Source organism: Notechis scutatus, chromosome 1, assembly GCF_049901735.1.
Source record: "Notechis scutatus isolate UNSWTSFEM ecotype Mainland chromosome 1, rNotScu1.2, whole genome shotgun sequence".
Taxonomy (NCBI): domain Eukaryota; kingdom Metazoa; phylum Chordata; class Lepidosauria; order Squamata; family Elapidae; genus Notechis; species Notechis scutatus.
In genome coordinates this window covers 144,677,989-144,698,719 of record NC_142009.1, presented here as the reverse complement: position 1 = coordinate 144,698,719, position 20,731 = coordinate 144,677,989, and the positions used below count along the sequence as shown (strand labels likewise).

The 20,731-nt window shown below is 44.2% G+C and overlaps 1 protein-coding gene across 6 annotated transcripts in view; it reads right to left on the bottom strand.

Moving 5' to 3' along the window:
• Window positions 1-7,091: 7,091 nt before the first annotated feature.
• The window catches only part of SIL1 (SIL1 nucleotide exchange factor), a 51,220-nt gene continuing 37,580 nt past the window's right edge, over window positions 7,092-20,731 (bottom strand). For all 6 annotated transcript variants that reach the window (XM_087948014.1, XM_087947993.1, XM_087948003.1 and 3 more), the window contains 2 exons: window positions 16,695-16,859; window positions 7,092-7,519 (listed from right to left, as the gene is read on the bottom strand). In XM_087948014.1, the coding sequence (XP_087804140.1) occupies window positions 7,169-7,519; window positions 16,695-16,859 (516 nt within the window). In that variant the 3' untranslated portion in view covers window positions 7,092-7,168. The remainder of the gene's footprint in view (window positions 7,520-16,694; window positions 16,860-20,731) is intronic.

The following is a 20,731-nucleotide window of genomic DNA, read 5'->3' as shown; positions in this document are numbered from 1 at the left end:
GGCGATGGTGCCATTCTCCACTGCTTACTCAGAAAGCTCTAGCACAGTGGCCCCCAACCTTTTTTGTACCACGGACCGGTACAAAATGTACAAAATGAGCCACGGACCGGTACCGGCATCAGCACGCATGACCAAGCCATCGGGACGACTCTTCGTTCGAAGCCGCCCCCCCTCTTTGGCGAAACGAAGGATTTCGAGGATTCCTTCAGCACCCAAACGCCGCTTTCCAACCGACGACCGACAAGCTTACCCGGAAGCACTTTCTCAAGCGCTGTCGAAACAAGATGGCGGCGCCCAAGCAACATAGGCGGCCCAGTACAAAATGATCCACAGACCGGTACCGGTCTGGGGCCCGGTGGTTGGGGACCCCTGCTCTACCATCTGCTCCAGCTTGTCCCAGCAAACCTGCCGTGCTTTATCAGTCACAATTTGTAGTGAACTGTTGCCCTTTACATCTCACACACAATCCTGCTTTTGTTCTGACCAAGGCCTCCTGAGACCGTAATTAAGCACAAGCTTAGTCCAAACAACTTGTTTTATATCAACGCTGGGAATTATTTATTTTTTATTTTATTTTTATTTGTCAATTGCTTACAAGATAATAGGTATAAGTAAAAACATAGTTATGAATACATGGATACATATAAGAAAAATAAAAAATATATAAAAGAAACAATAGGACAGGGACGATAGGCACGTTGGTGCGCTTATGCACGCCTCCTACAACCTCTTAGGAAAGGGGTGAGGTCAATAGTAGACAATCTAATGTTGAAGATTTTGGGGTTTGGGGAAAGAAAAACACAGTCAGGTAGAGTATTCCAGATGTTGACCACTCTGTTGCTGAAGTCGTATTTCCTGCAATCAAGTTTAGTGCGATTAACCTTGAGTTTGTATCTATTGTGTGCTCTTGTATTGTTATGGTTGAAGTTGAAGCATTCATTGACAGGCAGGACATTGCAATGTATGATTTTATATACTATACTTAGATCGTACCGAAGACGGCGTAGTTCAAGGTTTTCTAGGTCTAGAATTTCAAGTCTGGTGGCATAAGGTATTCTGCAACGAGTAGAGGAGTGGAGAACTCTTCTTGTGAAATATTTCTGGACTTTCTCAACTGTGTTAATATCAGATACGTAATGTGGGTTCCAGACTAATGAGCTGTATTCGAGTATTGGTCTAGCAAATGTTTTGTATGCTCTAGCTATTAGTGTAATATTACCATGTTCATTCCCAGCCCGTAATGAGTCCCAAACAGTCTCTCGAGATAAGCACCCACCTTTATCTCCTTTGAATTGCTGCCAGCAACTAAAATGCCAAATTAACTGTAAAAAAGTCATACGGAGTACAAAGTCCATACAGAGCTTCAAGGTTTAATCTAAACAGAGCGAAGAAAGTTGCTTCCTGCAAAGGTTCCTGTCCCTTTACACTTCCTTTGTATCTTATGGGAGGGGCAATCACCTCCAAGCCTTACTCCCGAGTCACCCCTTTTGTCTTTACTGCTCTTGCCTTCTAGCAGCTCTGTGCACACGCGCTGTCATGCCCCTGGTGGAGACTGACTCTGAGGAACAGCCGACAGGGAGTGGAAGTGTGGTTCTGGAGGTTGTGGAGGAGGCTGGGGAAGGGCAGAGGCCAGCTGAGCAGTCAGAGGAGGACCCAGGCCCATCCCCTATCCATCCTAGGGCACACAAGGAGAAGAGGATAAGGGAGAGAGATGATCTCCTCAGGAGGAGAGGGCCTTGATCCTCTTCATGGGCTGCAGGTGTGACAACTGAATAAGAATTTGGACCTGCGTACTGGCAAATGCTGGAAACAAAGCATGTAAATGTCTCTAGTTTATAGTTCCTCTCTGAGTTTGGCGTCCTTCCCAGTGTGTGTTATCTGTGGACATCCTCCAGCCCTTATCTTTGCCTGATGTGTGTTGCTTTTTTCCTTCTTCAAGTAACTGTTTGTGTGGGAGGGGTTCTTTTTTGTCTTCCGTGAAAGATATTCGGAGCTTGGAAGCAAAGTGATGGAATAAAAGGGGCTCCACCTGTTTTCTGTGACTGTGTTTGTTTTCTACCCCACCCTGGGTCACCACACGCACACTGGGAACAGGCTCCCCTTGTTCCTCTGCCTCGCTGCTGTCAGATTCTGGAGGCTCCAGAGTCAGCACATAACTCCCAAATAGTCCTGGCCCCATCTCTGTATCGGACGCAGGACCATCGTCCGAGTCCTCCCCAGACCTCCAGATTGGCCCATGTTCTTCCCCACTGTCCGATTCTGCTGCCGTCTCCACAAGCTGCTGGCAGACCACAACAGCTTTTCCTTGATGTGCCAAATCTGGCCAAAGCCAGAACCTTCCTGCTTAGAGGCTGCAGTAGACCCCTCAATTGTTCTCCAGAGTGAAAATTACCCTTTCAACAAGCAAAGTTCTTGGTATATTGGTGAAGGTGCTAGCCTAGAAACCAGGAGAAGATAAGTTGTAGGCCTTCCTTGGACACAAAAATTGCTGGTCATTCTCTCATCCCAACCCACCTCAAGGGATTGTGGTTGTGGGGAAAATAATAGGAGCTTTAGATATATTCACCTCCTTAAACTTATATATAAAAAGGTAGAATAAAAGAATAATAATGAAACAATACTAAAATAATGAAAGGAAGCAAATGTAGCACCAATAGCAATTGGCGCCTTGGGTGCATAATCCAAAAACATCTGGAGCACCACTGGAACCCAATCAGCATTGTCCAAAATCACCGCCAGACATTTGCATGAGGCAGCTTTACTCAGAACAGCTGACATCTTGCAACACTACCTGTAACGCAACCAAACTATCAATATCTCTCTATAGGAGGTCCTTGAGATGGACTTGATAGATGGGTACCAAATTCCAGTCTAAACATCTGGCAGACTGTGGGATGACGAAGAGTAATAATATTGGAGTGCATGGAACATTTGGTTTCCTTATTTCTGAAATAAGGGAAGAAAGTATTTATGAGCAAGGCAATTATTCAAGGAATGAAGGAGATGGAAGCAGAAACGTCTGAAGCTGGAGCCTTTCCCCAGTTATTGTCTTTCAGATATATATTGGGACTGTATCTCAGTGAATTTCCCCAACAGCAATGTCTCTTATACCCACTGCTGCTACCCCCAAGCAATGACCAGGTAATGAATACCTTCACTGGAAATAATACAACTAAGAACGACAACGCGAACGTCCACAGAGAGTTAACAAGGATATCACAAAAACAGAAAATCCCAGCTTCCCAGTGGTGTGAACCTTCAGTCTGGGGTATAGAGATAAACTGCCTCCAGCCCATGGCTAGTTTTCCAAAGCTCTCTGCACGCAGCCTCTTCAACTGTTGGACTGAATGCTGGGTGTGAGGATGAAAAGAGGAGAAAGAAAGGGGGGGAGAGAGAGACAGAAAAACCAGAAACAAAGGAGAGAATCTTTGTGTCACGTTCCTCGCCCTTCAAACCCAACCCCAGACACCAATATTCCAAGGTCTTGCTTAAGGATGTTTAATATCCTGAGGCCGGGCTCACTCCAAAATAAACCCTCGTTGTTTCTTTGCTCCCCTTGTTCTCCGCTGCGAAAGATCTACTTAAAACACTAGGCATGCCCATGCAGCCTTTGCTGTGAAGCAGGGCTCTGTGTGTGCTGCCAAAACACTGACGTACACCAAGCATCTCATGTTTTACAGCTTCTAATAATCACATGCTGTTCTCCGGGGAACATTTCCTGTAAGATCCCTTCATCCCACTTAAAACAGCCCCACCCCCATCCCACTTAAACAACAAAATGCCAGCAGAAGAAGGAAAAAAAAAATCAATGTGCATTAATTACTTCTGCAACTTAATAGCAAAGTCCAAAACTGTAGAATCTGCAAAAAGTAACAAATGTTTCCAGCTTTTGCAACCAAGACCCCCGTCAGCTATTTATTTCACCTTTAAAATGAATCAAATCGATAAGAAGCCAAAAACTGGGTCCCTTTCACCTCCAACGGAAGACAGACTTTCCATTGTTGTTGGCTTTTGCATTCAGGCAGATGTTCGCCAGACTTTAGACTAACAGTAGTGGAGCAGAGGAAATGCCAAACACGAAACAGTGTTTGGTGGGTGCCCACTGTGGGTGCCCACTGTGCCTCTACGGCCCAGGCCGCAGTCAGAGTGGGTCGCTGTGGCGTCCATTAAAAACACCTCCCTACAGATGCAAGCCGACAAACATCGTTCGCAGCAACCAAGGAGATAAAGTTTATTGGTCAAGTAAATATTTGAAGTTTACATTTACCTTCTAGAAAATTGAGTCCAAAACTTATAGGGCCTTTTCAGATAATTAAAGTAATAAACCCAGTAACGGTGAAGTTTACTCTCCCTAGGTTATTGGGGAAAGTACACCTGGTTTTTCATAGTAGTTTGTTCAAACCGTTTGTGGCTTCCCCATTGAGGCCTGCAGAACGTGAAGCTCCGAAGCCTTTGCTCATTGAAGAGATGAACGTTATGAGGTTAAGAAAATGCTGGATTCTAGAATTTCCCAGGGGACGTTACAGTATCTCATTTATAGGAAAGGCTATCCTATTTCACAAAGCAACTTGGGTAAATAGCTGGAAAGTTAATGCTGATAGATTGGTGGGGAAATTCCATGAGAAATATCCACACAAGCCCAAGGCGAGGCCTGCAGGTGGAAGAGAAGGTTAAATTGCATATTGTATCACTGGTGTTTAACCTAATTCCAATCTTTGTGTATTCTAAGTTCTGTGGAACGTTCTCAAGCAGGGTTAAGTCCAGAATGCCACCCAGCTGGATCACGTCTCCCTTCTACAGGTAATCCTTGACTTACAACCAGCTGTTTGGAGACCATGCAGACTTAGGACGGGGGCCAGAAAATGGGACTTAAACCACCTGGTTTTGAAGTGCTGACATCCAACCCCATCCCCACCCCGGACACGTGATCCACATTTGGGGCATTTGGCTACCACCTACATTTATGGCCGTTTGCAGCACCCCGCAGTTATGGGACCACGAATTAGGACATTTTGGCCAGCCAACAGCATTTAATACATCGTTTCCAGCCAAAACAGTGCCTCAAGCGCAGTGGCTCCCAACTTTGGGGGAACCAGGGACCGGTTCTGTGGAGAGATGTTTTTCTGAGGACTAGAGGGGTGTGTGGTTTTGTGTGCTGCCTGCATCCCGTGGATGGGACTTGCGTTCATTTGTGCAGCTCGGTTTCTGGCCTGCTGCGGCCCAGTGCCGGTCCATGGCCTGAGGGTTGGGGACTCCTGCTATAGTGGACCATGTGTTTGCTTAACAACTTTACGGTTGTTCACTTAGGGCAGTCCTAGGGAAGGGCTCGATAGATGGATAAAAATCCCAAATCCAGTCTGAACATGGACGGTTGATCGCTTTACAGCTGCCACATTCACTTAATGACTGCCAGAAACAAGGTCATAACATTGGATCCGCCTCACATGGTAACCCACTTTACTTCACAACCAGTGGTGGGATTCCAATAATTTAACCACCGGTTCTCTGCCCTAATGGTTTCTTCCAACAACCTGTTCACCAAACTGTTAACAACCGGTTCTCCCGAACTGGTGTGAATTGGCTGAATCCCATCACGACTTACGACTGGAATTGCGAGGCTTAACTGCAGTCGTAACTCGAGCATTCCCTATACACAGCCTATGAACTGAGAAAACATAGCAGAAGGGAATTGTACTAGCTTTCTCTTACAAGCTGAGCCTCTGGGGCAATTCAGTAACGGCCAGGCCAGCTTTCTGCGAAGCTCGTCTGCTGATGTTGATTTCTACACCAAAAAAATGTTAAATCTACATGACTTTCTGGCATAGAATCTTTCCTAACGTATCACCCAACTTGGCTCGGTTTTTCTGAGTTAGCAGGTCAAAAAAAAGCAACATTTCTATTGGATTCACAAATTCCTCCAGAATAGCAATATTATATCAACATGTAAGGAAGAGCTGCAAAAATGTAAAGGAAAGTGCCACAGCTATAACGGGCCCTGCTTTTGATTTCTGACACATATGAGATATGGTAAAAAAAGAAAAAAAATTCTTCTTCCAGGGAAATTGCCTTTTCAAAGCAAGCAAGCAATGAATGACCTTGAGCAAAAAATGTTCTCTTCTCAGATAGACCGGAGACAAGACAATGAGTTGGTTTAATGCACGGCATATCCTTTTTTTTTTTGAGAAGGTAATTTCCAAACAGGCTTCTGTTTTGTTAACACTGTGGTGGCGGGAACTGGTGAGCCTTAAAGCTGCAATTACAGGTAGTCCTCGACTTACAACGGTTCATTTAGTGACCATTCAAAGTGACAATGGCCCTGAGAAAAAGGGACTTATGACCGCTTTTCGCACTTTATGACCATTGCGGCATCCCCAACGGCCACATGATCAAAATTCAGGTGCTTGGCAACCGGTTCACACTGATGACAGTTGCAGTGAGCCAGGGTCATGGGATCAGCTTTTATGACCTTCTGACAACCAAAGTCATCGGGGAATCGAGATTCACTTTAACAACCGTGTTACTAACTTAACAAATGCAGTGATTCACTTAACAACTGGGGCACGAAGGGTGGTAAAATGAGGCAAACTCAACTTAACAAACACATCACTTAGCAATATACATTTTGGCCTCAATTGGGTTGTGCCTCGAAGACTACCTGTATCTACGATCAGGATAAAAGGCACAGAAAGCTACTGACAAAAGGCAACTGTTCTATTACCCAGAATATGGGCCAGTGATAGGATTCAAATTTTTTTTACTGCCGGTTCTGTGGGTGTGGCTTGGTGGGTGTGGCTTGGTGGGCGTGGCAGGGGAAGGATATACTGCAAAATCCCCATTCTCTCCCCACCCCACTAACCTACTTTCCAGCTCCGTTCTCCTGTGCAGGGCAACCAAAGAAAACCCAGCCAATCAGCTGGGACTCGGGAGGCAGACAATAGATGGGGGCGGGGCCAGTCAGAGGTGGGATTGGCCGGTTCTCTGAACTACTCAAAATTTCCGCTACCGGTTCTTCAGAACTGGTCAGAACCTGCTGAATACCCACCTCTGATATGGGCTTGCCACACTGAGAGCAGGACACAAAACCGAAAACGTATTAGAATAGATTTATTCATCATCCCTCTTCCCAAACCACACAAAGGTTCTTCGACACGCGAGGCTACCGCCCCCTTTACTTTAATTGTTGGGCAATGCTATTTATAGAGTGCAGGAGTTCCTTAAAGTAGCCATCTTCTTCCCCCTCCTTCCGCTCTTCCTCGGCCAGCTCTTCGTACTCCTGGCGCAGGAGGCTGAGGGTGTGGTTGAGCGCCGGATCCCCGGCGTAAGCGTCCTTACAGAAGGCGAGCAAGACGTGCACCGTCTTGAGGACCTTCTCCCGGCTGTCGTGCTCTGGCGCCCTCAGGAGGTTCGAAATAATGGTGCACCAGCCTTGTTCCACAATGGCGGCCATGAGGTTCACCTGACTGTACTGCTGAGTTTTCCCACGAGCTTCATCCTCGTCGTCACTGTTCTTGACCAATTGCTGCAACAGAGAGTCCTCAAATGATTATTTCAGCGGACACACAGTCGTTTTTGGATGAAAAGGTAGAGGGAATCCTGCCTGCGCAGGGGGTTGGACTAGAAGACCTCCAAGGTCCCTCCCAACTCTGTTATACTCTAATATACTTACTGATGTGAAGTCTGAAAATCAATTCTATCGGCCTCTGCGTTTCGTACACCAAGCTCTTTGTGTCCCAAAGGCGTTTGTTTGTTTTTTTCCAAGAGGCAACTGGATTTTCTGGTTTTTCTTGGAAGATGTTTTGCCTCTTATCCAAGAAGCTTCTTCAACTTCTGTGGCAAACGTCTTCCAAGAAAAAAAACAACCCAGAAAGTCCAGTTGCCTCTCCAAAAATGCACCTTTGGGACGACAACTGTGACCGGGAGGACTGAGAATCTCCACAGAGACCAAACGCTTTCTCTTTTGGTGGGTTTCAAAATGGGAGGGATGCTGGCCGAGTCCCGTTTAAGATTTGGTTAACATGTTTAACAGGATTAGTTTCCGATCCGGCCTTTCATCCAAAGGGTTGTAGGCTGTGAACTGAGCACTCTCCCTCCTCCCATTAGCCTCCCCCCATCTCCCAACAACAACCCTAGGATGCAGGCTGGAGTCAGGGGTGGCTCTAAGTCAGGTGGCTCTAAGTCAGGGGTCTCAACTGGCTCTAAGTCAGGGGTCTCAACTGGCTCTAAGTCAGGGGTCTCAACTGGCTCTAAGTCAGGGGTCTCCAACCTTGGCAACTTTAAGGCTTGTGGACTTCAGCTCCCAGAATTCCTCAGCCAGCAAAGCTGGCTGAGGAATTCTGGGAGTTGAAGTCCACAAGCCTTAAAGTTGCCAAGGTTGGAGACCCCTGCTCTAAGTCACCCACTGGGCTTCCATGGATGGAAGAGGCTTCCTGCTCCTCATCCGACACATCTCCCCTACAGGTAGTCCTCGACTCACAACAGTTCATTTAGGGACCGTACGAAGTTACAACGGCACTAAAGAAAAAAAAGAGGATCCTTTTTCACGCTTATGACTGTTGTGGCACACACACACACACACACACACACACCCCATGGCCACACAATCAAAATTCAGACACTTGGCAACCGGTTCATATTTATGACGGTTCTGGGGTCGTATGATCACCTTTGGCGATCTTCTGTCAAGCCAAGTCAATGGGCAAGCCAGAGTCACTTAACAACCATGTTACCACGGTGGTGGTTAGAGTGCAGTTATAATAATAATAATAATAATAATAATAATAATAATAATAATAATAATAATAATAATAATAATAATAATAATAATAATAATAATAATAATAATAATAATGAGAAGGAGAAGGAGGAGAAGGAGAAGGAGAAGGAGAAGGAGAAGGAGAAGGAGAAGAAGAAGAAGAAGAAGAAGAAGAAGAAGAAGAAGAAGAAGAAGAAGAAGAAGAAGAAGAAGAAGAAGAAGCAGCTACTTCTGCTGATTGCCGGCTGTCTGCAGTTTGGCAGATCGAATCCCACCAGGCTCAAGGTTGACTCAGCCTTCCATTCTTCTGAGGTGGATAAAATGAGGACCCAAATGGGTTGGGGGCAAGAGGCTGACTCAGTAAACCACTTAGAGAGGGTTGTAAAAGCACCGTGAAGCAGTATAGAAGTCTAACTCTAAGTGCTATTGCTAACTTAACAACTGCAGCGATTGGCTTAACAAAAATGGCAAGAAAAGTCATAAAATGGGGCAAAGTTCATTTAACAAATGCCCCGCTTAGCAACAGAAATGTTGGGCTCAATTGTGGTCATAAGTCGAGGACTACCTGTATTCAACTGGGCTTGGCTAGTCTAGTAAAGAGAAGGATCAGGGGAGACATGATAGCGGTCTTCCAATATTTGAGGGGCTGCCACAGGGAGGAAGGGGGGCAAGCTATTTTCTAAAGCACCCAAAGGCCAGACAAGGAATAATGGATGGAAACTGAACAAGGAGAGATTCAACCTGGAAATAAGGAGAAACTTTCTGACAGTGAGAACAAGCAACCAATGGAACAGCTTGCCCTCGGAAGTTGTGGGAGCGCCATCACTTAAGACTTTCAAGAAGAGATTGGACTGCCATCTGTCAGAAATGGTGTAGGGTCTCCCGCTTGGGCAGGGGGTTGGACTAGATGACCTACAAGGTCCCTTCCAACTCTGATTATCTGTTATCATAATAACTTTATTGTTTTTTTTTCAAGGACTATCTGGACTTCCATCACCCAAAGTCTCTTCTTGCCGCAATTTGGCAAAACAATTCCTGGAAGGTCTCTCTCCAGTTCATACAAAGGCTGCTCTGGGAGACTCAGCTGATCGTCAAAGTACCAATTTATGAAAATGTTACTAGCCAGCCCTAATGCACTCAGACAATGCAAGCGAGCTGGGGAAGAAACTGACAAGACAAGTGAGTTTTGGGGGGAGGAGGGAATGGGAAGCAGGAAATCAGCCAGATGTATTGAATAACAAAAAAAAAAAAAAAAGCCCCAAAAGGGAGGCAGGAATTCCCCCCCTCTGTACATACATCTATTTATGTACGTATAATTAAAAGCCTAAAAGCTTAAATATGTCAATTTTCAGAAGCTATAGGAAATATGAGGGCCTGAAGCCATTCACTGCCAATAATCAGCAATGGTGTGACGAAAGATGAAAAGCAATTATATCTATCTAAAGGCCAGCTGATGAGAGATGCTTTCTAGTTTAGCATCCAACCCTATCCACAGAGACATTATGAATAAACTGTTTCAACTTCGTCCCTCTGGACGCCGCTATAGGACACTGCATGCCAAAAGAATTAGACACAAAGATAGTTTTCTCCCCACCTCCCCCCAGTGCAATCACTCTGCTAAACACAGAGGGATACAATCAAGATCAAGGGAAGTACTAATACCACTCTATCAAGCCTTAGTAGGACCACACCTAGAGTACTGCATCCAGTTTTGTTCACCACATTATAAAAAAGATGTTGAGACTCTAGAAATAGTACAGAGAAGAGCAACCAGGATGATTAGGGGACTGGAGGCTAAAATATACAATGAACGGTTGCAGGAACTGGGCTTGGCTAGTCTAGTAAAGAGAAGGACCAGGGGAGACATGATAGCGGTCTTCCAATATTTAAGGGGCTGCCACAGAGAGGAAGGGGTCAAGCTATTTGCTAAAGCACCTGTAGGCCAGACAAGGAATAATGGATGGAAACTGAACAAGGAGAGATTTAACCTGGAAATAAGGAGAAACTTTCTGACAGTGAGAACAATCAACCAATGGAACAGCTTGCCCTCGGAAGTTGTGGGAGCACCATCACTTGAGACCTTCAAGAAGAGATTGGACTGCCATTTGTCAGAAATGGTGTAGGGTCTCCCGCTTGGGCTAGATGACCTACAAGGTCCCTTCCAACTCTGATTATCTGTTATCTGTTAAACACCTAATTCACACCACACTGTCTTGGGCCTTAAAGATATTTACCCATGTAGTAGGGCTGTATGGATATTACCTTTCTCATCTTCTCATCTTTCCTACTATCTTCTCCTATTGGTATCTACGGTATGATTTATCACCTGTTGCTGTTATCTTATGATCAATGATTGTAACTATGACCTATGATCTATGACCTATCACTTTGTTGTTGTATGTACATCCAAAGCTCATGCACCAAGGCAAATTCCTTGTGTGTCCAATCACATTTGCCCAATAAAACATTTTATTCCATTCGATAAGATTCCTCTTTAGGAAATTGGCACCATCCCCCTGGCATCCTTTTCCAAAGATTCAGAAAACTGTTGAGATATGAGGATTTCACTTAGAATAGAATAAAATAACAGAGTTGGAAGGGACCTTAAGAGGTTTTCTAGTCCAACCCCCTATTCAGGGCAGGAAACCCTATATCATTTCAGACAAGAAGTTGTCACTGAAGGGTGGCCATTTAAATTATTTAAATAAATAGAAATGCATGGTGACTATTTCTCTAGCCAAACAAATTTCTCCAGATAGTTCCAACTAGCAAGAGAGGGAAGCACATTTCCTGGTATATTTTCTCTGCTGGATCTTCTCCACATTTCCATCGTTGACAGCAGTGCTTGCTGGCTGGGGGATTCTGGGAGTTGAAGTCCACGCATCTTAAAAGTTTCTAAAGGTTGAGAAAGCCTGATTTACAGCTTATGCTCCCTTGCTAATTGCATGCTTTCTGGAATGCTACTCCATACTAGTCCAAGCCAAAGGAATTGGACCAAAGTCTTGGATGATTCTATATCACTGCAAGAGGCACATGGCCACCTAGGACCACGATGGCGAACCTATGGCACGCATGCCGGAAGTGCCACGCAGAGCCATCTCTGCCAGCATGTGAGCCGTCGCCCCAGATCAGGTTTACTGGGTATGCACACGCGCCTCCTGCCAGCCAGCTGATTGTGCAGAGGCGTGGGGAAAACGCGCGGGGGGGGTCACATGCGCATGCAGGGGGCGGAGGGAACGGGGGGGGTCGGCACATGGCGATGAAAAAGTTAGCCATCACTGACCTAGGAGGATCTAGCAGGCACCTTTAAAAGAAACAAAGTAACTGTTTTGGACTACAAATTCCATAGTCACTAACATACCTGTGAGCCTCAGTGGCGCAGTGGTTAGAGTGCAGTACTGCAAGCTACTCCTACTGCAATTTGGCAGTTCGAATCTCACCAGGCTCAAGGTGGACTCAGCCTTCCATCCTTCCGAGGTGGGTAAAAGGAGGATCCAGATTGTTGGGGGCAAGAGGCTGACTCTATAAAACGCTTTGAGAGGGCTGTAAAGTGGTATATAAGTCTAAGTGCTACTGCTATTGCTATACTCCGGGCTGTGGTAGAGCAGGACATCAGACGGTACCATTTGCCTTCACCTGTTCCCATACACACAAAACGCCACCTTGAAAAAGATGGAACATGTTTTTCTAAGCATTTAAATTAATTATAACTTGCGTAGAGTCCAGTCTTGGGGGGGGGGGAGGTTGTTCATTCTGCAGCTTCCATGAGGATGGAGAAGCAGCCCCAAGTATTGGGATGAAGGAAGAACCGTGCATTTCCCTTATGGGAAATCCTATTCAGCTTTTCCACTACAGGAGTCATCCAACTCCTCTGATCAATCGGGGCCAATGTCAGAGGAGTAGTAAAAGGTGGGGGGGGAAGAGTGTTGTCTCTCTCTCTCTCTCTCCTTCTGCTCCCTAGAAATAATATGAATGCAGCCAAGATGCTTGATTTTTGTCTGCAAAACTCCCACATGGGCCCTGCAAGCCAGCCATCTGGCTACACAGATGAAGTAAAAGGTTGCTCACAGCATATGGCAGCCAGATACACAACACAATGGGGGCAGGCATTCTCTAAATAATAATAATAATAATAATATTTTTTTAAAAAAAAAAAATACAATGCCTTTGCTTCACTGGGCTGCCTCCTGGGTAAATTGCTATATATGCAGCTCATTAATTAGTTCCTAATCACAAGCATCTCCTTACTACTATGTTATAATTAAGGAAGGTTGCTTCTCCGGCTTAAAAGAGAGAAGGAATGTCAAATCCTCCTGAATTGTATTCTGAGAGCCTACGCTTGCTCATCTCTGCTCTTAAGCCCCAGCAGGGAAAGCTTGATGGCGACATTTCCCTTGATGGTAATGCGCCTCTAGTGGCACACAGGTTCACGCTGGGCAAGAAGGAACCGCCGGCAGAGAAGGCACTCGGGCCCAAGCTAAAGGATAAACCAAAGAGTAAGGCTATGGTACCCTGCACAACCCGGACAGCTGTTCCGACAAGGTTCAAGGCACGGTTGAAAGGCACTCATCCAGATGCTCAGCAACACTTAGCAACTCCCCTCTTTCCAACGGGGCCCCATTGATGATGGCTGTATCATCCATGGGGCACTGCAGTCCAACAGCCTCTGAAGGATACACAGGGTCAGCGTTCCGAATAATGCACCCATTGAAAGCATCTGAGGCAGGTAAGATTCCTCAAAGAACATGTTTTATTGGATACATCCTATCGGCACAGCTCTAAAAGTTCCTGTGGTTTTCACCTAATTAAAAGAGCGAAAATCCCCTCCTCCCAGGTGTCACTGGTCACACTGTCCAATAAATATAGCTGGCAGGCTTGCTTGGTCACTCCTCTCCTCCTTCAACAGCCACCTGTTACAATGACCTTGGTTCCCACAGGAAAACCTTTTGTTTTGGCAGTAAGCCAGTCTATTTACTCCCCTCCCCCTTTTCCCCCCTCTCAGGCTCCGTGGCAACTATGAGGCAGCACAAGATGGCTTCAGCCAGGTTCGCTTCAGAGTTGACACACAGCTTCTGCCTTCCTTGAACATTGATACGCTTGGTTAGAGCTGACTGAAGCTGGAATACAAAAGCCACGGACAGGCCAAAGGTTTCCCACCGCCATAAGCTAAAACTAGGCGATTCAGCTGACAAGTCAACAAGGGTGCTTTTTCCACTCTTTCCTTTTTTTTTTTCCCTTTGAAAATGTTTCACTCCTCACCCAAGAAACGTCTTCAGTTCTTCAGTTTCTTGGATGAGAAGCAAAATATTTTCAAAGGAAAAACAAAAACCCCAAGAAAATCCAGTTGCCTTTTACAAAAAGCTCCTTTGGGACAACCATGATCTGGACGATTGAAAACCTCCACAGACACTTAGAAGTCAACTCTTTTATTGGAAGGAGTCACACCCAAATCTCACCTGCCCAACTTAAATAAGAGAAGACCAACTCTTCTGTACCTAATGAAGTGATTATTTATTCCCTTAGGCCAGGGGTGGGCAACTATGGCCCTTTTATGAATTATGGACTTCAACTCCCAGAATTCCTGAGCAAGCCATGCTAGCTCAGGAATTTTGGGAGTTGAAGTCCACAAGTCATAAAGGGGCCATAGTTGCCCACCTCTGCCTTAGGCTGCCTGATCTCCCAGATTTTCAGAACATAATTGCTGTCAATGCCCTAAACTTCTACACATCTGAAAGGTATCCAGGTTGGGGAACTATGCAATTAGTGAACATTATTTAGTGAAAGTCGGTTTGGCGTAATGATGGAGGTGCTGGCCAAAACTAGGAGTCTGTGAGTTCTAGGCATCTCTTGGGCATGAAAGCCACCACATGACTTTGGGCCATCCAACCTCTTCTCATTTCAATCCACCTCACAGGACTGTTGCTGTGGGGAAAACAGGAGGCAGGAGAATTATTAGGTGTGTTTGCTGTCTTGAGTTATACAGTATATTAAAAGGGTAGGATAAAAATCTAATTATACAGTATGTGACTGTCAACTTTTCATGCTGATGTTATAAAAATATAGAATAATGTATTCATTATTTACAACGAATGTATAGTTTGGTTTACTGCATTGTGCTAAATACTACTATTTGTCTTTTATAAAGATTAAGAGCAAGCATGTGGATGGGAAGATACTATCATCTTTCTATTTTTTAAGGTCTTCGAGTCATCATCAACTCCTGACAAATGCTTGGTTTAAGACTCTACAGTTTTCTTGACAAAGCTTTCCCAAAATGGTCTGTCATGGCCTTTTTCTTCTTCTAGGGCTGGAAGAGAAGGAGAGGGAGAGAGATTTGCCCATGGCCATCCAGGTAGTTGTGTACCTGAGGTGGGGACTGGAACTCATCCCCCCACAGCTTCTAGCCTGGTGCCTTAACCACTACTGCAAACTGGCTCTCTAAGGACCAAATGGTCAACTTGGCAGTCAAAAAACTTGAGCAACAATTATAAACGAGGAGAACAGGTGGCTGAAAGATAATGATACAAATGGACGTCTCTAGATAGGAATGTTTTCTTCAGGTCAGCCACTTCTACAATCCTATCGATAATACGGAGCTGAAGTTCTTGATTGAGTCTCCAGAATTCTGGAAGGATACAAAACTATTGAATAACCTACATCGTTCCTTAAATAGAAGGCTTAGGCTGTGCCTGTCCATCTATACACAGGAAGTCCACACCAGGCCATTTAAAACCCAAAAGGAAGGAAGAAGGGGACTTCAAGTGCATATTAAAACCACATGGCTATCCCAAATCACAAGCTAATGAGGATGAAGCATTGTTAAGTAGCTCCAGAATGCCCAGTTGGTGTTGGGGGAAACGGCCCCAGAAAGGAAGGACAAAATGCCCTGCTTAAAGGAAATGGCCGGCTGGATTGATGAACAAGAATACTCTCTCTGGAAGGAAGAAAATACTGCAATTGTGGCAACTGTAGTCATTCCTGTCTGCCAGTATGAAAAATATTAAAGATTATTCATTCCTCTTGGTCACTGATTCCTGAGCTAAAAGTTTAATTTGTTAGTTAAAAGTTTATTATGAATCTAGCTCGTCTTTTTATTGCTTTTTGATATTACAGCAGGATGGGTAACTAGGCAGATCATTGGCAATGAAGTTTAGGAGTTGTTGCCAAAAAGCTGGCGATTATCTATGCTTTACAATTTACCAGCCCTCCTATCCAAACGGCAAAGCAACTATAGATGAGGCAGAAGAGGGATAAAGACCCTGGTAATGTCCTACCACCTTCCATTCCCAGCAAAGTTGGTAGGTTTGCCCTTTCACCAGGAACTAGACCAGGGGTGTCCAACCTTGGCAACTTTAAGACTTGTGGACTTCAACTCCCAGAATTCCTCAGCCAGCAAAGCTGGCTGAGGAATTCTGGGAGTTGAAGTCCACAAGTCTTAAAGTTGCCAAGGTTGGACACCCCTGAACTAGACAAACAGGACAACTTCCTTAGTACTTTCCTGCCATTGTGCGCTCTTGTCCGGACTGTCTAACATCCAAATGAAATCTACCTGAGAATTATTAAAATATAACCAGACGGTGGCATATTTGGACAGCCCAAATACAGGTAATCCCAACGCTAAAATCAAAGTCAGTGGAAAAGATTTCATGGCTCTTCCCTTGCAACTTGTTGCAAGAAATGCAATAATTTATTGAGTTCAAAAGCACATAAGAGTTTAGTATTGCTACCTGTAGTATAAGAATTTACTCAACCAACAGTCAACGCTCAATTGGTACAAGATAAGGGTCAATGAGGAGAAAGAGGGGGGAGCTGGACTTAGGTCTTGTTGATTCCAAAATGATGACACATTTAACCCCACCTTCCAGCTCAGCTTGCTCTCCTCCTTCTCCTTAGACTTGTGCTAATTATATAATAATAGATAAAGTATAAGGGCTCCTCTTACCTTTTCTACTACTAAGTCGTAGAGAAGAGTCACAGTGCGGATGTACAGGATTTCCATTCCTTTCTCTGTGCAAAGATTCCTGAGTACTTGAAGGCCTCCAAGTTTGAGAAATTGTTGCTGGGCGTAAGGAAAGTGTCGCAGCATCGATGACAAAGCAAAAAGGGCCTAGGAAGAAAAAGAAACCAACCCACATCCATCATCATGAATTTTTCATTTCCTGGGTCTCATCATGCATGCCCTTTCTGCACTTCTTGCAGTTCTCATGCCTCGACACATCATCAATATTTACTTAGTTTACAAATACACTACAATACGTAACAAAGATTATTTTTATATGATTACCGAAGGGGTTACGGCCTCACTGTGACTTGGGGACAGGACCCTCTATATCAAGCGAGTGGACAGTTATGCTTTATGATGCCTGAACAGAAATGTAACGAATGCACAGCAGAATAAAAGAGCTGGGATCCAATTTTTGTAAGCAGAACTCGTTTGCAACACGGTCTCCCCAAAGAAATATGAGGAATGTAATTTTAACCAATCCTTTTTTCCTCATCTGTAGCCCTGGAAAAGTTGCTCCTGAAGATTCCCCCACAATGTATCTCATGAAATTCTGAGAAAAATAAGGAAAATCAGCTCTGCTTCCTTCAGAGAAAATATCTACTGGGAGGTAGCCCCACAAGTGAAGGTTATCCAGAGGCTGCTGAAAACCATATACTGAGCCTATTCATGCTATTTACCAGTTAATTATTGTGAGTTTATTTCTTTAGACCACGGATGTCAAACTCACGGCATCACGTTGCCGCCACGTGATGTATCATGACATTTTTCTCTTTGTGGAGCTGGGGTAGGCATGGCCTAAGGGGTGGGATTCAAATTTTTAACAACCGGTTCTGTGGGCATGGCTTAGGTGGTGGGCGTGGCTTGGTGGTCATGTCATTGGCTGGGTGTGGCCAACTCAATATCACTCACATCGAGGCACGCATCTCCTCACCTGGCCTCTCATGACTGTGGGGATGCTGCAACAGTCGTAAGTGTGAAAAATGGTCATAAGTCACTTTTTTCAGTGCCATTGTAATTTTGAATGGTCACTCTACACAAGCAAAGTCCCAGCAAAGGAGGGGAAAAAATACTCCAGAGAAGTTCCAGAGACAGGAAGTCTAGTCCTGCCAAGAATGTAATAAGGGTTAATGGAGAGGCAGTTTCTGTAAGCAACCCCAGAATGTTTCCTTCCTGCCTTCCTTACAGGATTAGGCCAGTAATTTCTTCTAACAACCGGTTCTCTGCACTGCTTAGAATGTTAACAACCGGTTCTAGGAATAGGTGCGAACTGGTAGAATCCCACCCCTGCATGGCCTGCATGTGATGCATCTGGCCGTGGGCCGCCAGTTTGACACATCTGCTTTAGACCTACAAAACCTGTTATATCATGTGTAAATCCCACCCAGAAACAAACACAGCTAATGAGAGAGTTTAGGTAACTTATTTCAATATGTATAGCCCATTACTACGGTATACCAATACAATTCATTCCCCATAGTTATTAGAGCTATCAGATTAACGAGACTGTGCCCATAAACTTCCATCTAATTGCTTATTTCTAGCTCTTTAGCCTTTGAAGTTGTTGTGATTCATATCTATAGCGCTTTATTTTATACTACATGATCAGAGTCTTATAATTAAAATATTAATATGAAATATAGTTTACCTGTAGATTTTAGTAATGTAGTTGTTTTACAATTCCTGTTAATTGTGTCTATTTTTATCTTTAGTTATTATTCTCTAGTTTTACTCACATTACATAAATATCAACTATGGTTACTTTTGGCTTCATAATTTTAACTCTATAATCTTAATGATATCACAGGTATTACAAGTGTAGAGACTGCGCGAGTGATTTAACGTCTGGTGAGATGGGTGGCCATATAAATTTGATAAATAAACAGAGGTTTAAATTGTACTAATTTCTTATAACAGAATAGCTGTAATTCTTGCATGTCACATTTTGCTGGTCCATGACTGAAATAAAATACTACTACCAACACCCTACCCAAGGTTTTTAATTTGGACTTCAGGATAAATATACACAATTCTTGAGGGCAGAATTATTTTGCTCTCATTATTCAGTGATTTCAATTTATTTTCCTCCAGACTGAGAAGCCAGAAAAATGAGAGATCCTGGTTTACAAGACCCCAGGGAGAGAGGTCGTGGGGAAAGGCAACAGATTGCATCTATGGGGAATTTGCCACAGAAGTGCTGAAAACACAAGCACTGTATGAAAGAAACCAACTCTCAAGAGTGATCCAAACTCCCAAGTAGTGATGAGCCCTTTCAAGGTTTTATTCCCATCACAGAATTGACTCAAGCACAAACATCTGGGAATGAAAACAGTAGCAGTACATGCAGCCCTTTTGCTTGACTTTTAGCCATCATCTCATTAATTAGGTATTAGCATTAGTTATTGCTGTGGCTTTGACATTTCCCTGTAAGGCACACTAAACAGAATGTCATTAAGATGCCATTATAAGGTGCCGTCTGCAGTGAAAAATCACAGAGATATGGATACATTTCTGGCCCACTAATCACAGAGTCACTGATGCCCCGAAAGTTAAAGAGTTGCAGATGTCAGATTTACTGGACTGTAATTTTTATAATAAGCCAAAGTGTGATTTTCCTGATTTTGTTAACCCTTTGGGTAGACCAGGTCAAGAAATGGATATGGCAAAGATTCCACAAATGCTTTTTATTGCAGTAAAATAGAAAAACAGAATCTTGCAAACCTATCCAAATTCCTCTCTGTCCCATTTTATACTAAGCAAAACCAACGGGGAGGTCATTTTCTTCCTCTTGTAGACGAATGATGGACTGTCCAATCCCTCTTAACAACTCACTCCTTCTCTTCTTAACAGCTCTCTCATGCCTTCCTCATGGTCACCTCCAATTCCTTCACAGCCTTTGGTTTAGTTGGTAGTGTGAACTTCATCATTATGGCTTATGAACAACGGTTGAAGGCTTAGCATTATGTTTGAACCCAGCCAACCGTGGCTTGTTCAAGACCGACTGCTTGGGTTTGGTTTCACAACTCACGAGAACCCAGCTTCTCTTTTAGAACATCTTCTCTGTGTGTACTTTGCGCCTTCTTCAGGAGCTCAGTTTCTCCAGTCTATTCCTTCTTGTGATGTAGGGGATGCTTCAGCTTTTATAATGAAGGCATGCTGTCTGTAATGCCACAAGACTTTCCAGCAACCCCAGCCTGTAAAAAAAATATGTCTTTCATAGAATGTAGAACATAGAAAAGTCAGAAGCAGTGGTGGGATTCAATTTTTTTTACTACAGGTTCTGTGGGCGTGGCTGGTGGGCGTGGCAGGGGAAGGATACTGTAAAATCCCCAGTCAGGGGTGGTATTTGCCGGTTCTCTGAACTACTCAGAATTTCCGCTACCGGTTCTCCAGAACTGGTCAGAACCTGCTGAATACCACCTCTGGTCAGAAGGGACCTTGAAGGTCTTCTAGTCCAACCCCATGCTCAAGCAGGAGACTGTATACCATTTCAGATCATTGTTGTCCGGTCTCTTTTTGGAAGCCTCCAGTAATGGAGCACCCACAACTTCTGAAAGCAAGTTGTTCCATTGGTTGATTGCTTCACTGTTAGGAAATTTCTCCTTAGTTCTAAATTGCTTCTCTCCTTGGTTCGTTTCCATCCATTGTTTCTTATCTTGCGTTTTGGTGCTTTGGAAAATAGTTTAAACCCCCCCCCCCCCACTTTGTAGGAGCCCATCAAATATTGGAATACTGCAATTTTCATAGTGCAATTTTCCCTGAATAGGGATGGGCAGGTATCTCTTTCTTAATGCTAATGCCAACACTTTCTGTTAGTGCCAATCCTCCTATTCAGAAAAGTGCTTGAAAATAAATGTATGCATTTATACATCAAACGTCTTAATCAACCATCTCCCTGAAAAAGGGGTTCTACAAAATGTCACAAAGAGAACTTTCCAGTCAAAAACTTGCCAATCTGTCTCCCGTATGTGTCTTCC